General features: G+C 53.3%; 1 protein-coding gene across 3 annotated transcripts in view; it reads right to left on the bottom strand.

Moving 5' to 3' along the window:
• NUP98 (nucleoporin 98 and 96 precursor) overlaps positions 1 to 13,620 on the bottom strand; it is a 37,370-nt gene extending 23,750 nt beyond the window's left edge. Inside the window, exons 1-12 of one of the 3 annotated variants that reach the window (XM_066545606.1) lie at positions 13,509 to 13,620; positions 9,995 to 10,098; positions 9,498 to 9,599; positions 9,146 to 9,325; positions 8,294 to 8,433; positions 6,680 to 6,787; positions 5,912 to 6,095; positions 4,688 to 4,851; positions 3,826 to 3,963; positions 3,192 to 3,279; positions 844 to 936; positions 364 to 504 (exon numbers count right to left, since the gene is read on the bottom strand). In XM_066545606.1, the coding sequence (XP_066401703.1) occupies positions 364 to 504; positions 844 to 936; positions 3,192 to 3,279; positions 3,826 to 3,963; positions 4,688 to 4,851; positions 5,912 to 6,095; positions 6,680 to 6,787; positions 8,294 to 8,433; positions 9,146 to 9,325; positions 9,498 to 9,599; positions 9,995 to 10,067 (1,411 nt within the window). In that variant the 5' untranslated portion in view covers positions 10,068 to 10,098; positions 13,509 to 13,620. Of the gene's footprint in view, positions 1 to 363; positions 505 to 843; positions 937 to 3,191; positions 3,280 to 3,825; positions 3,964 to 4,687; positions 4,852 to 5,911; positions 6,096 to 6,679; positions 6,788 to 8,293; positions 8,434 to 9,145; positions 9,326 to 9,497; positions 9,600 to 9,994; positions 10,791 to 13,508 lie in introns of those variants that run through there. The other 2 variants (XM_066545608.1, XM_066545607.1) reach the window with 2 other exon arrangements.
• Positions 13,621 to 13,652: the final 32 nt, after the last annotated feature.

The raw sequence follows: 13,652 nt of genomic DNA, 5'->3' as shown, positions 1-13,652 counted from the left end.
TTCCTGTTAATAAAGGCCCTCTAGGCCTCTCCTATCTGGAAGTACTGAAAAATCCAATGTTGCATTTCCCTTACTTTTCATTGTGCACATCTATTCTTGCTGCCCCAAATTCAATTTGGGAAATCTACAAATCTTCAAGACAATGCTCTAAAAGGGGTGCAATTATTGGGCACACAAAGCAACTTGGAATTCCTTAAAACCATACATATAGCTAGCAGAACAAGGGTCATTAACACGGTCTGCACTGTGACTGAGAACAGAAGTGGCCCCGAGGAGATGCTCTGTCACTCCAAACCCTTTGGGAAGGGAGTGCTCCTGTGCTCAGGCACATGGGCCCAAGGCAGCAGGCTCATGGACACTCACCTACAGCAGGCTGAGGGGCCCCAAAGCCCAGGGTGGCTGTGGATGTGTTGAATCCTGGCGCTCCGAACGCTCCTGTTCCCAGCGTTCCCCCCAGCTTTGGCTGCGTGTTCCCAAACAGGGACGTCTGTCCTGCCCCCAGAGCTGTGACAGAGAGGGCACTGTCAGTCACCACTGACTCTGACAAGTTCACAGGCACAACAAAGAATTCCTTACTGGACTGCAGGAAACACCCTCCATGCCTGGGGATGCTGCAGGCAGCAGAGGCTCTGAGCACAGAGGACCCCAGCAGTCATGCCCAATTTCTGCCAGGCCACTTGGCACTGTGCTGAGAAGCTCCCCTTGGAGCTGCCCTGAGCCATCCTGGCTTGAAGCTCAAACATGGCCAGCCTTTCCTAACTCAACTGCAGGCAACGCCCAGGCTGGACTGCTCTGCAGCCTGAGGGCTGGAGCTGCCCAGACATGAGCTGGGAAACTGCTTACCTGTTCCAAACCCTGTTCCAAGTCCAGTGCCCAGAGTCCCAGTCGCAGGCTTATTTCCAAACAAGCTATTTCCAGCAGTGTTGGCACCAAAACCTTCAACAACAGAATGAGCAGCTCATTAGAGATGAAATTAAAACCATGTATTTAAATAAATAAGCCTCACAGGGTTGAAGAGCCCTGCCAAAGCCAAATTTCTCACTGTTTCCAGCAGCGCAGGTTAAACTGGCAATCAGCAAGAAGGGACTTCACTGGTAATTAACACATTTTAGTTATAAATATAGCATTAAAGCAGCACAGAAAAATGTTGGTCTGTCTTCTTAAGCTCTTAAGTTTGTTACAAACTTCAGAGTTTCCCAGAGCTGACATGATGCTGCTCTAGCTGGCAGTGGAGTAAAACGTGCTGGGGTTTTCTGAGTGCCTGGAGGGAACAAACCTCAATCCATCCTGTTTATACCACACAGTCATTTCTCTGACCCTCCCCACAGAGCAGGTGGGAACTCAGATCTGCACAGCTCAAGGGCACAGCTGTAGCTGCAAGAAGGCCACCCGAAATCTACCATGAGCTCAGTTCTACTGCAGATGCTGACCCCATCCCACGCTTGGTTAGTACACAAAGCCAGGATTAAACTGAAAAACTGCAGGTGTGCACCAACCCCTTGGAATCCAGCTCATTCCTCCTATAAACTGCTACACAGGCAAACCAAAACCACACACTGCAAAGGCTGGTCTCCACCAAACAGTGCCAACACACTGTGGGGCCATGGAGATCCTGAGCAGCAGAACAAGAACTCAAAAGCACGTTTGACTCCCCTGGGAGGCTTGCCCAGCACTGCTCACCACAGTCAAACCCTGCTCGCCAAGGGGCTGCCCTGGTTCAGAGCACTGAGAGCTACAAAGAGCTTGATTTGGGAAGGATCTAAAACATCAGCCAGCTCCCTTCAGTTCTTCCCTGTCTATATGGGCAGGCTGCACAGCAGGCTAAAGGCATGGCAGGCCCCACTGCCTTTAAATAACCAACACAAAACAGCACTGCAGGACAGGGATGGCAGGGTCCAACTCCCTCCTACTCACTCTCAGAGACACAGTTCTGTTGCTCTGAAATCCAGAATTAAAAAGGCAGGAGAGATTTCAGAGTCCCATGAAAGAAGTTGCCACTCCCTTCAGCCATCCTTACACATTACTCCTGCTCAGTCACACCCACCCAACAGCAGTTCTCACATCAGAGGCCACCAGGAACACACCAGCAACTCCCCAGGACTTTGGTCCTTCCCACCGCCAAGGACAACTGGAGCTGATTCATTTCACCTTCACTGCAGTGCAGGATCTCCTGACACCTGCCCAAGCCCAGGGATCACTGGTTTTAACCCAATTCTCCCAGTGCTGCTGTGCCAACACAGGGTGTTCATAACCTCCTAACAAACCCCTCTGCTCCCTGAATCCTTGATTTCAAGAGTTTTCAACCACAGAATTACAGCATGGATGGAGTTGGAAGGGTCCACCCAGCCCAGGCCTGCCCAGGCAGGGTCACTGCAGCAGTGCCACAGGAGCTGCCCAGGGGGTTTGGGATGTCTCCAGAGAGGGAGACCCCAGCCCCTCCCTGGGCAGCTGTTCCAGGGCTCTGCCCCTCCAGGGAAGGAAGTTCTTCCTCAGGCTGGGCTGGAATTGTTGTGTTTTAGTTCCTGGCCATTGCTCCTTGTCCTGCCACTGGCACCGCTGAGCAGAGTCTGGCACCATCCTGACACCCCTGGAGAGATGTGTGTGGATGGATGGGGTATTTGGGTGGATGGATGCATCCCCTCTCAGCCTTCCCTTCTCCAGACTGACCAGGCTCAGCTCCCACAGTCTCTCCTCACCAGAGATGCTCCAGACCCCAAATCATCTCTGTGCCCTTCCCTGGACCCTCTCCAGTAGCTCCTGGTCTTCCTTGAGCTGTGGAGCCCAGAACTGAACAGGACACTCCAGATGAGCCTCCCTGGAGCTGAGCAGAGGGGCAGGATCCCCTCCCTGACCTGCTGGGAATGCCCTTCCCAATGCTCCCCTGGATCCTAGGAGCTATCCTGACCATTCCAGGCTGAAAATTCCCTTAAGGACTCACCAAAGCAGTGGCACTTGACCATCTATTTCCCCAGTCAGGGAGCCCCACCAAGAGCAAAGGCACAACCCAGCTCCCAGCACTGTGCCAGGGCCATCGTTCACCTGACCATTCCAAGACTACAGTACCCAGCATGTGCTCTCTGCAGTGTGTGGTACACACAGTACAGATTTAAATGACTGAAGCCACACTTTTTTCCCTGTCCCCAAACTGGAAGGGTTTGCAGGGGTTCCTAAACTCAGAGCGGGTTTGTTACCGAAGAGGCCCCCGCCCGTGGTGGTACCGAACGAGGGAGCGCTGGTCGTGGTGGCTCCAAATCCAGCAGGCTTGTTCCCAAACAGGGTCTGAAAGGAAAACAACAGCAATTTGGAAACCTGGGATGCTGACACCACGGGAATTGTATCAGTGCTTGGCTGCAGGCAAGGAAGCAGAACTAAAGCCAAGCACAGCTGAGCCCCCCAGCCCACCCTCCCATGGGTGGGGTTATCCCAAGCCACCTGCAAGATCCCCAAAAGCAGCTGCGAGGGTCAGACTCAAGGGGCTTAAGGGACTTCTCCAATCTCAGTGATCCTGTGATTTTTGCTCCACCAGAACCAAAATGACCGAGTATCAAAAACCAAGGTTGGTTTTGGTCCATCACAACTTACAACCCTATGCTGAGGCACCCCAGTCACTGAAAACCTCAGTATCTCCAGCTGCTTTTATCACTCCACACATCACTGGTTAAAAAAATGACTCTACTACACCTGTTTATCCTCCAGTTTCCAGCAAACCACCTGACTCTTGTATCTCACACATCCTAATTCCTAAGCTGACACAACTTCTGTGCAGTCAGCACCCCGAACAGGGCTCTGCTTGGTTTTCTCTTTGTTGCAGAGGCACAGACATACCGAACCACCAACACCAAATCCCGTGTTGGCTTGTCCAAAAAGGCCAGTTCCCGTTCCAAATCCAGTCCCAGCATTTGTATTGGCAGCTGTCCCAAAAAGGCCTCCAGGCTGCGAGGGCTGGGTGACCCCAAAGAGACCCTACAAAAAGGAACCAGGTTAAGGTAACGCTCCCAGGCTTTTCCAAGTCCAGCACTGACAACAAAGATTCCAACACACAAAATCAGGCAATAAAACAATGCTGCTTTTGCCCTCGTGCTGGGGGAAGAGGAGGGGTGGAGAGCATTCCAGAAGCTTTAGTCCTCCTCCAAAAAATTAGTTACTAAAAGGAAATTAAAAACCCCCAAAAATTTATGCTCCAAGATTTAAAGGATATTAGAATTTCCTCATCGCTTTGAACAAGGGAGATGGAAAAGAAACATTTCACAGGGTTTTCTATGACAAGTCACAACAAATTCACAAAGAACACAGGATATCTGAAGCCAAAGCCTCTAGTCATACAAGTTACAACCACGTAGAATCTTTCTGTCAGAAAAGCCCCCAAATGTTGCTCATTTGTCACTAGAAAGCCCAAGACTGAATTCCCAAAGAAGGCTGACAATGGAATGACATTATCTGTGTGAAAATGATCAGAAGCACAGGAGTTGCTAGACAGCAGCTGCTTGAGGAGGTGAGTGGGTACATGATTTGTGAACAGCTGACTGCTCTCCAATTGTCAGGAACAAAGCTGACTGCCAGGAGGTTCCTCAGCGCACCACAGCCTCCAGAGCTCGGCACGCTGCTTGTACCCCACGGCAGGGGAACGTGAGGCACACCCCACGCTGCAGCCCCCGTGCCCAGCAGGAGCAGCTGCAGCCCCTCTTACCATGGTGTTGGTGTTGGGCTGGCCCAGGGTGCTGGTGCCCCCGAAGGAGAAGCCGGTGTTCTGCGTGGTGGTGGCCTGGCCAAAGGGTTTGTTGAACAGGCTCGTGGTCTGGGACTGCTGCCCAAAGAGCCCCCCGGTGGTGCCCGTGCCAAAGCCGGTCGTACCTGGGACACAAGGGCAGTTAGAGAGCCAGCCCAGCACATCCACACCCCAGCATGCACACAGCAAAAAGGGTCACAGAATGTCCTGAGCTGTAGGGACCCCCAGGGATCCCCCAGTGCCAGCCCTGCCCTGCCCAGACCCCACCAACCCCACCCTGGGCATCCCCGGTGGTGCCCATGCCAAAGCCAGTCATACCTGGGACACAAGGGCAGTTTGAGAGCCAGCCCAGCACATCCACACCCCAGCATGCACACAGCAAAAAGGGTCACAGAGTACCCTGAGCTGGAGGGACCCCCAGGGATCCCCCAGTGCCAGCCCTGCCCTGCCCAGAGCCCAGCAAGCCCAGCCTGGGCATCCCTGGCAGCGCTGGCCAAAGGCTCCTGGAGCTGTGGCAGCCTCGGGGCCGTGCCCATTCCCTGGGCAGCCTGGGCAGTGCCAGCACCCTCTGGGCAAGAACCTTGCCCTCAAATCCAACCTAAATCCCTCCCCTGGGCCAGCTCCAGCTGCTCCCTGGGTCCTGTCTCTGCTCAGCCAACAACCACCTCCATTCCTACAGCATGGAGGATTTGATCTGTTTACAGTCAAATTCCACAAACACAAATATCCAGTACTAGGAAAAAATCCTTCCCTGGCAGGGTGGGCAGGCCCTGGCACAGGGTGCCCAGAGCAGCTGGGGCTGCCCCTGCATCCCTGGCAGTGCCCAAGGCCAGGCTGCACATTAGGGCTGGGAGCACCTGGGACAGTGGAAAGTCCCTGCCATGGTGGGGTGAGACTGGGTCAGCTTCAAGGTCCCTTCTAACCCAAACCCTTCTAGGATTCTATGATCTATTTACTTTTCAATTTGCACCAAAACCTAATAAAAATCCAACTGCTGTTTATACTTTTCCAAGGGAAAGTAAGAAAACAGATTCCTATGGCAAGGAGCTGCACCAGTGAATGCTGGCAATACAACCAGCACAACTCTAAGCTCACAGCAATGTTTCAGCATCACAGAATTCTAAATGGTTTAACAGAATATTTGCACATGCATTCACAGGAACACCAGTGCCAGGCAGTACTTACTGGTTCCAAAAGCAGTTTTATTCTGCCCATAGGAGAAGCCTGTATTGGTGGTGGAAGAGCCAAAAAGTCCTGTGGCTGTGCTGGACGTGGCAGTGGAAGAGCCAAACAAGCCAGCAGTTGCTCCTGCTCCTACAGGATTCGTGGGCCCTTTCCTATTAGCCTGGTAGTCTTCCAAACGGAGTTCCTAGAGGAAAATCCAGCTCTTTTTACCCAGGACAAGGGCAGGCAAATGTCCTTACCACACTCACCCAGCACGCCATCTTCACTAAGGTGAAGGCTCAAGAAAAGCTGCAACACCCACATTTTTAAAAATAAGGACACTAAAAACGGGACCTGAACTTAGATCCATGTTTTTACTTCGATTTGACATCCCAGAGCCTTTTCAGATACTTTATAAATGATCTGTTTTGAAGGGTCAAGCAAACCAGCCCAAATGGGAAGGCCTCAGGATAAATCCTTGGGAATATTAGTTTATAACAAACAACTGAGCTCTGCCTGGGATCCTGTTATTATCTTAGCAGAGCAGGGCTGTTCCCAACAGGATCTCATGTCCTTCTGACAAGATGGAATTTCAGCTCTTCCAGACTTGCATCAAGCACTTAAACCCAACTGCAATCAACGTGGCATTGCATTAATTGTTTTACTTGACAACACCTCTCGTGTGTGATGCAGATGTTGAAGGTTCATTAGTATTTCTGCATTAATGAGCACAGACAGTAGCAAAGGCCCAGAAAGGCCCGAGGCAGGGCTGTGTGCCCCTGCACTGACCTCGAGGGACTTGCTCTCGTACTCCTTCATGGCAGTGATGCACTGGTGCTTGGTGTTGATGTTGGTGCTGACGCCGGATTTCACCATGGTGTCGGTGCCGGTTGGGGGCTGCCAGGAAGGGAGGAAGAGCCAGGTTAAAATCCAGCCAGACATGGGGGAACACAGCCACAACTCCCTGCAGAACTCCCTGGGAAATCCTACTCCTAGCACAGACCTGAGGCTCTGCATGACTGCTCTGCTTGGGCAAGACCCCACCTGCAGTGCTGCCCCAGCCCTGGGCCCAAGAGCAGGAGGATGTGGAGCTCCAGGAGCCAGGCCAGAGGAGCCCCAGAGCTGCTCCAGGGCTGGAGCCCCTCTGCAGCCAGGCTGGGAGAGCTGGGGGGGCTCACCTGGACAGGAGAGGCTCCAGGGAGAGCTCAGAGCCCCTGGCAGGGCCTGCAGGGGCTCCAGGAGAGCTGCAGAGGGACTGGGGACAAGGCCTGCAGGGACAGCACCCAGGGAATGGCTGCCAGTGCCAGAGGGCAGGGCTGGATGGGATCTTGGCAATGAGGAATTGTTCCCTGGCAGGGTGGGCAGGCCCTGGCACAGGGTGCCCAGAGCAGCTGGGGCTGCCCCTGCATCCCTGGCAGTGCCCAAGGCCAGGCTGGGCACTGGGGCTGGGAGCACCTGGGACAGTGGAAGGTGTCCCTGCCATGGCAGGGGTGGCACTTGGTAGGATTTAAGGTCCCTCCCAACCCAAATCTTGTCTGATTGCATGTTTTTATGATTCCATCATTATTTGTACAGCTGAGGTCTCACCCAGGTGTGTTTAATGATGATCAACAGTGGAATTAGTCACAGGAACACTCAAAACAACTCCCAGCAATTCTGCTTTCTGTTTCACTTTTAAAGCAGTTTACCTCAGCTTCTGACTCAAACCCTGGAGCTCTGCATGAATTCCAGTATCCCCCCTCTTTTTAACAGTGCTATGGAAGTACAAATCAGCAGCACTGCAAGAGCCCAGGCAGCATCACAGCTCTGCCCCCGAAGCCTCAGTCTTACATCAGCTCAGTCTGGAAATGAAGAGGGCTGAGATCTGCATGAACAAGTTTCTGGGGAACAGAGCCCCTCCTCCAGCAGGCCCCAGGTAGCCCAGTTCCTCAAGGCCTCTCTGCTGGGCCACCCTCCAGGCCCAACTGCCACAGAACTTTGTAGCAGTTACTGAATCCTGTCTTAAAGGGGACTCGTCCGGAGGAGGCAGGACAGCACTCCTCTCCTGCCAGGTCCCATTCCCAGAGCCAGGCTGGCTCAGCAGAGCTGTGCTGATTCTGACCCATCCCAAGATGCCTCTAACCCTTACTGCTGCCAGCATTTGCCATGGATCATCTTCAATTCCACAGGACTTGCTGGAAAGGCTCAGCTTTAGGAGCTCCTTTACTCCTTCAGTGTTGGCTCTAAACCCAGCAAGCCTGGAATTCTGTCGTGTTTTAGAGGGGATGTTTTCAAATCAGTTCAAAACACTTGCACATGAACTCATTTTTTCACCTCAGTGACCAAGACATCACACAAACTACTGCAAAACTGAATACTTCCCACAGTAAACAGGCTGGAGTAAGAAGAAAGAGCAGAACTTACATTAAATTTAATAGTCGTGCCAGTTGGAGCTGCAGTGAAGCTGGTTGGGCCAAAGAGAGAGCCAGATGTGCTCCCAAAGGGGTTGGAAGTGGTGTTGGTGGTCCCAAAGAGCCCCCCACTGCTGGTGCTTGTACCAAAGTCTGAATAAAGCATAAAAAATAACAACAACAGTATTACAACAAACCCAAATTAACTATTTAAAACTTAAACCCTAATACTTTATTCAAACTAGAAATTGGTTTGAAAATGCAAAAAACTGCTGGGAAAAATAATCTGACAGCAAAGCTGGATGCAAAGCTGGATGCTGAAGGTGCTGCTAATGCAGTGCCCTGCTGCAGAAGTGTCCTTAACTCAGCACTCCAGAAACACCAGACAAACCACAGCAGTTTCCTTCTACAGCAGTCAGTTTCCTTCCTTCCAAGTAGGAAGAAAATAACACAATAACTTTATAATAAAGAGAATTAGCAAGGCTCCTCTTTTCAGAAGGGGCTCCAAGCAGTTGCTTTTGCCTCATGAAATTGAAGAGTTTAACAGCATTCCCTGTCTTCTCCTGCCACAGACAAACCCAATTATAACTGCTCTGTCACAGGAAAAAAAAAAAACTAAAATCAATCGGCCCCAAAACAGTATTCAAGATAAAGAATTCCAACCAACAACCTTTGTCAGTTTATTTTAAAACGTAGGGCTGGAATCACAGCTACAGATTCAGGAGCACGTGGGCTCTCCCCAGCTGCTGTGGGCAGAGGGATGTCACTGTATCCTGCAGGAGAAACCCCCCAGCCCCACCCCAGCCCCTGTCCCAGCTCCCGCTGCTCTCCCACCCAACAGCAGAGGGGTGCCAGTCTCACTCACTTCCAAAACCAGCTGGTTTGTTCTGTGCAAAGGCATTATTCTGGGATGAGAACAGGCTTCCACCAGTGCTGGTGGTTCCAAAGAGGCTGTTTGATGTCCCAGTGGATGTTCCAAAGCCAAAGCCAGTGCTGGTGGAGGAGGTGGCTGGTTGGTTGAACGTGGTAGACCCAAACAACCCTCCTGCAGACAGAAACAGGTTGTTAATCCTTCACAACCTCCTCTGCCTGGGAGCTCTGACAGTTCTTGCTGTCCTGGGCTCGGGAGGGTGCATTTTGGGTATTTTTGTTGCCGATTCCTCGGTTCAGGCTGCTCCCCTCTGCCCTCCCTCCCTGGCCAGCCCCCTGGGGCATACCTGGCTTGCTCTGCGTGCTCCCGAACAGGCTGCCGGTGCTGTTGCTGGAGCCAAAGGCCGAGGTCCCGAAGGCTCCTCCGCTCGTGGTACCAAAGCCAGCATCTGCAAGCACAGGCCAGAGAGCCCCTCAGGCTGCAGCTCCACACAGCCCCAGAACACACACGCTTCTTCCTTCCAGGCCTTCCCCACAAACCCACCACAGATTTGTTCCAGCCCCAGAACACCCCAGTGATACCACCTTCCCCAAGCACTGCATTTCCCACTCTTCCTTCCCACAGAAGGAATTTCCACAGCAGACACGGAACCCTGGTTGTCTGCCCAAACAGAAAGCTTGGTTAGGGATGAAGCCTCGGGCTCCTGAACCTCTTCCAAGCCAGCTGGAGCACCCAGCAGCTCCCTAATTCCATTCCACAAGGGATCAGCACCTCCCTGGGATCCTCTGAGCTGCACTCCAGGAAAAGACATCTCATTGAAGCCACCTTGGATATTTCACTTACTTTGCCCAAAAGTTGAAGTTGTCCCAAAGCCGGTGCTGCCTCCGAATGGAGTGCCAAAGGATTTGTTGAACATTTTCAGGATGTATCAGGTTTTCTTCCTAGACCTGGAAAGCAGAATTCAGGTTTTATCGAAAGCTCACCCTGCTAACTCATTTTCCATCTCCTTCACTGCCAAGGGCAGCAATCCCACCAGAATCCTTCAGCACCAACCCCATGGCACTATGTGATTCCAAACCCTGCCACAACCCCAGGAGGGCCAAGGGCACCAACATTCCAGTGACACCACAGCCAAGGAGGTGTCACTAAACACCAGTGTCCCTAAAATTAAGCTGTCACCCTTAATTACGGCTGGAGTTCCTGCCCATCTCAGCCTGTGTCCTGGGCTGCAGTGATCCCACAGCAATCCTGGGGGTTTCCAGGAATGATTTTCCTGTTCCACCCATTTTGCCAACTGCTTCAAGCACGGCAGAGGGCAATGCACTGCACAGGGATTACAGGAACCCAGCCTCCCTCTGCTCCCCAGCAGGTGCTGTTCCAGGGGAGTTTTGCAGGGCCCAGTTCCCTCTCCAGCCCCCACGGTTTGCTTACAGCACATTCCCTGCTGCCTCTCCCCAGCCTCCTCCCGCAGCACAAACAGATACAAACTCTGCCCCAGCTCTCTGAGTTTGTCAACAAATCCAGCACAATAAACCCCACAGCTCCTCAGGCACACTGTGGGGAACAGCAGCTTCACCACTGAAGGTTCCAGATTAGCCAAAAACTTGCCAAATTAACAAAAAAAGCCAGTACTACCCCAAATAATGTTCATATTATCCCCAAAACAGTAGTACTAGCAACAAAAAAAAAAAAAAAAAAAAAAACTAGAACTAGAAAAAGAAAATGCCACATTAACCCAAAAAAGCCATAATAGCAAGAAAATGCCAAAGTTAAAAAAAGCCAGTATTACTCCCAAAATGCCATGCTGACCAAAAATAATGGGTGTAATGATCCATGAAAAGTCATAATAGCCAGAAGAAAATGACAATACTAACCAGAAAAAATACACATTACTAAAATAATGTCCAATAACAAAAAAAAAAAAAAAAAAAACAAACCAAAGCTAGTACTACCCCAACCTCCCTCCAGATTCAGTAGGAAATGAGGAATTCCCCCACATTCCCAGGTACTCCCTGGCAGCAGTAGCCACACACAGCACTGCAGAACATCAGCCGAGCAAGGATGGCCCACACCAGCAATATTCCCAAGGCAAACAACTCCAGCTAAAGCCAAAGCTGCCCTTTCCCTGTGCCCAAGGCAAGCAGAGAGGGACTGGGCACTGCCCAGCACAGCCTCCCCCAGGGAAATTGCTACATCTATCTGCCCATCCTTGAAACGGAAGTGTTTGTTTCCCTAACACCAGTAGCACTTTCTGGGAATGGCCAAATCCAGACTGGGAGCAGCCACAGGCTCCCTCAACGCTGAGCAGCTGGAGACCAAAGCAGCCCAGAACAACCAGCCCAGTCCCACACTGCCCGGGCAGGAGAACTGCAAAGATGATTTTAGTGTCACCTCCAACTACTCCAACAGACACACAGCACGATTTCGGACTGCTAAGGGTCTCCACACATCCACAGGCAAATCCTTACAGGCTTCATTTGTCCCAGGAAGAGGAATTTCAGGAAAATGGTCCTGGTAAAAGCCAGGAAAAGCTGCTCTGACAAACTCTCAGAGCTCCTGGGAGAGCTCCTCAGGGTAACACTGCACCCTGAGCCCTCCTCACCTTCTCCCATGGGATCCCTGGGGCTGGCCCAGCCCTGCCAGCCCATGCAGTGCCAGCTGTGCCCCATGGGCACCTTGTCCCCAGCCCAGAGCACTCAGTGCCACCTGCAGGGGACACCTGCAGGGCTGGGCACTGCAAAGCTCCCTGGGCAGCCCCTGCCAAGGCCTGAGCTCCCTTTCCATGGGCAAATTGCTGCTGCTGTCCAAGCTGAGCCTCCTGTCAGGGAGTTATGAGAGTGGAAAAGTTGACCCCGCACATTCTTCTCTCCAGGCTGAACCCCTCAGGTCCCTCTCCACCAGGACCTGCTCCCAAAGACACCTCTCCATTCCTATGGAGTATTTTAAGCCACCTCCCCTTGTGCCAGTGCAAGTTTCCCTTTCAGGCCAGATAAAAATCACCTGCACTTTCCAGCTGTCCGATGTTGTGACTCTCAGCCTTATCTGCAAATTCACAAGTCACCCATTTTCTGTGGCTCGTCTTTTTTAAGTCACTGCTCTCACATTGTCCTGAGATCACTAAATGCCAAACTCTACCTAAGAAGAAAACTAAAAAAATCATATTTTAAGAGAAAACCTGTTATGGAAAGATTTCCCCCTCCCACAGCAAGCATTGTGTTCTACTTCAAACCCACCCCTCCTCCCCTGCACCTCGAGGGCTGTGCCCAGTTCTGGGCACCGCAGAGAAAGAGAGCCCTGGAGGGGCTGGAGTGTGTCCAGGCAGGGAACGGAGCTGGGCAGGGGCTGGGGCTGCAGCAAAGGAGGCTCAGGGGCCCTTGTGGCTCTGCACAAGTCCCTGCCAGGAGGGCACAGCCGGGGGGGTCGGGCTCTGCTCCCAGGGAACAGGGACAGGAGCAGAGGGAACGGCCTCAGGCTGGGCCAGGGCAGGCTCAGCTTGGACAGCAGCAGCAATTTGCCCATGGAAGGGGAGCTCAGGCCTTGGCAGGGGCTGCCCAGTGAGCTTTGCAGTGCCCAGCCCTGCAGGTGTCCCCTGCAGGTGGCACTGAGTGCTCTGGGCTGGGGACAAGGTGCCCACGGGGCACAGCTGGCACTGCATGGGCTGGCAGGGCTGGGCCAGCCCCGGGGATTTGGGGATTCTGTGAACCCAAGAGCTGGACCAGAATTAGTAAAACTCGAGGGTTTTACACAGGATCCCCCTCCCACTCGCTGCAGCCCCAGCTGAGGAGAGATCCCTCACGCCAAAAAGCTCTAATTGAAGTTTAACAGCAACAGCAGAAAATCCCCCAAAACCACCCAAAGAAACCCATATCACCAACATAACTTCAATCACATGTAACCAACCTAACTTTAAAATACGACTATTTAATACGACAGTAAATAACTCCCGGGCCCCGGGACCGCCGGGCCGTTACCCGCATCCAGAGCCGCGTATCCCCCGTGGAAAACACCCGGAATCTCCCACCGGACCCGCACAGGGACAACCAAAAATGCCTAAAAATCCCCAAAAGCGGCCAGGTACTGCGGAAACAGCCGGGGCACGGCTGCCGGGAAATCCCACTCCCTCACGGCCTTCCTGCCTCCCTCCGGGCCTCCCTCCGTCCCGGGGCCTCCCTCCGTCCCGGGGCCTCCCTCCGTCCCGGGGCCTCCCCGCCCCCCCCCCTACTCCGGGACCGCCCGGTCTCCCGGCACAAAAGGCCTGGCGGCAGCTCCACAGCCACGCCGGGAGGGCAGGGCGGCCAGGCCGCGTCGCTCGGCGCTGGGGGCGGGCAGGGCAGCCCTGGCAGGCCCCGGTGCTCACCGTGGGTGCCAGGAAGCGCCGCTCGGAGCGGCCGGGCCAGGTCGGGCCCGCGGTGCCGCCGCCGCCGCCTCACGGGGCCGCAGCTGCGTCACAGCCCGCGCGCGCACTCCCGGCCTCCCCCGCGCGCCGCCTCGGCCCCGCCCC

This window comes from Molothrus aeneus, chromosome 2, assembly GCF_037042795.1.
Source record: "Molothrus aeneus isolate 106 chromosome 2, BPBGC_Maene_1.0, whole genome shotgun sequence".
Taxonomy (NCBI): domain Eukaryota; kingdom Metazoa; phylum Chordata; class Aves; order Passeriformes; family Icteridae; genus Molothrus; species Molothrus aeneus.
The sequence above is the reverse complement of the archived record's forward strand: the minus strand, read 5'-3'. Positions and strand labels throughout refer to the sequence as shown.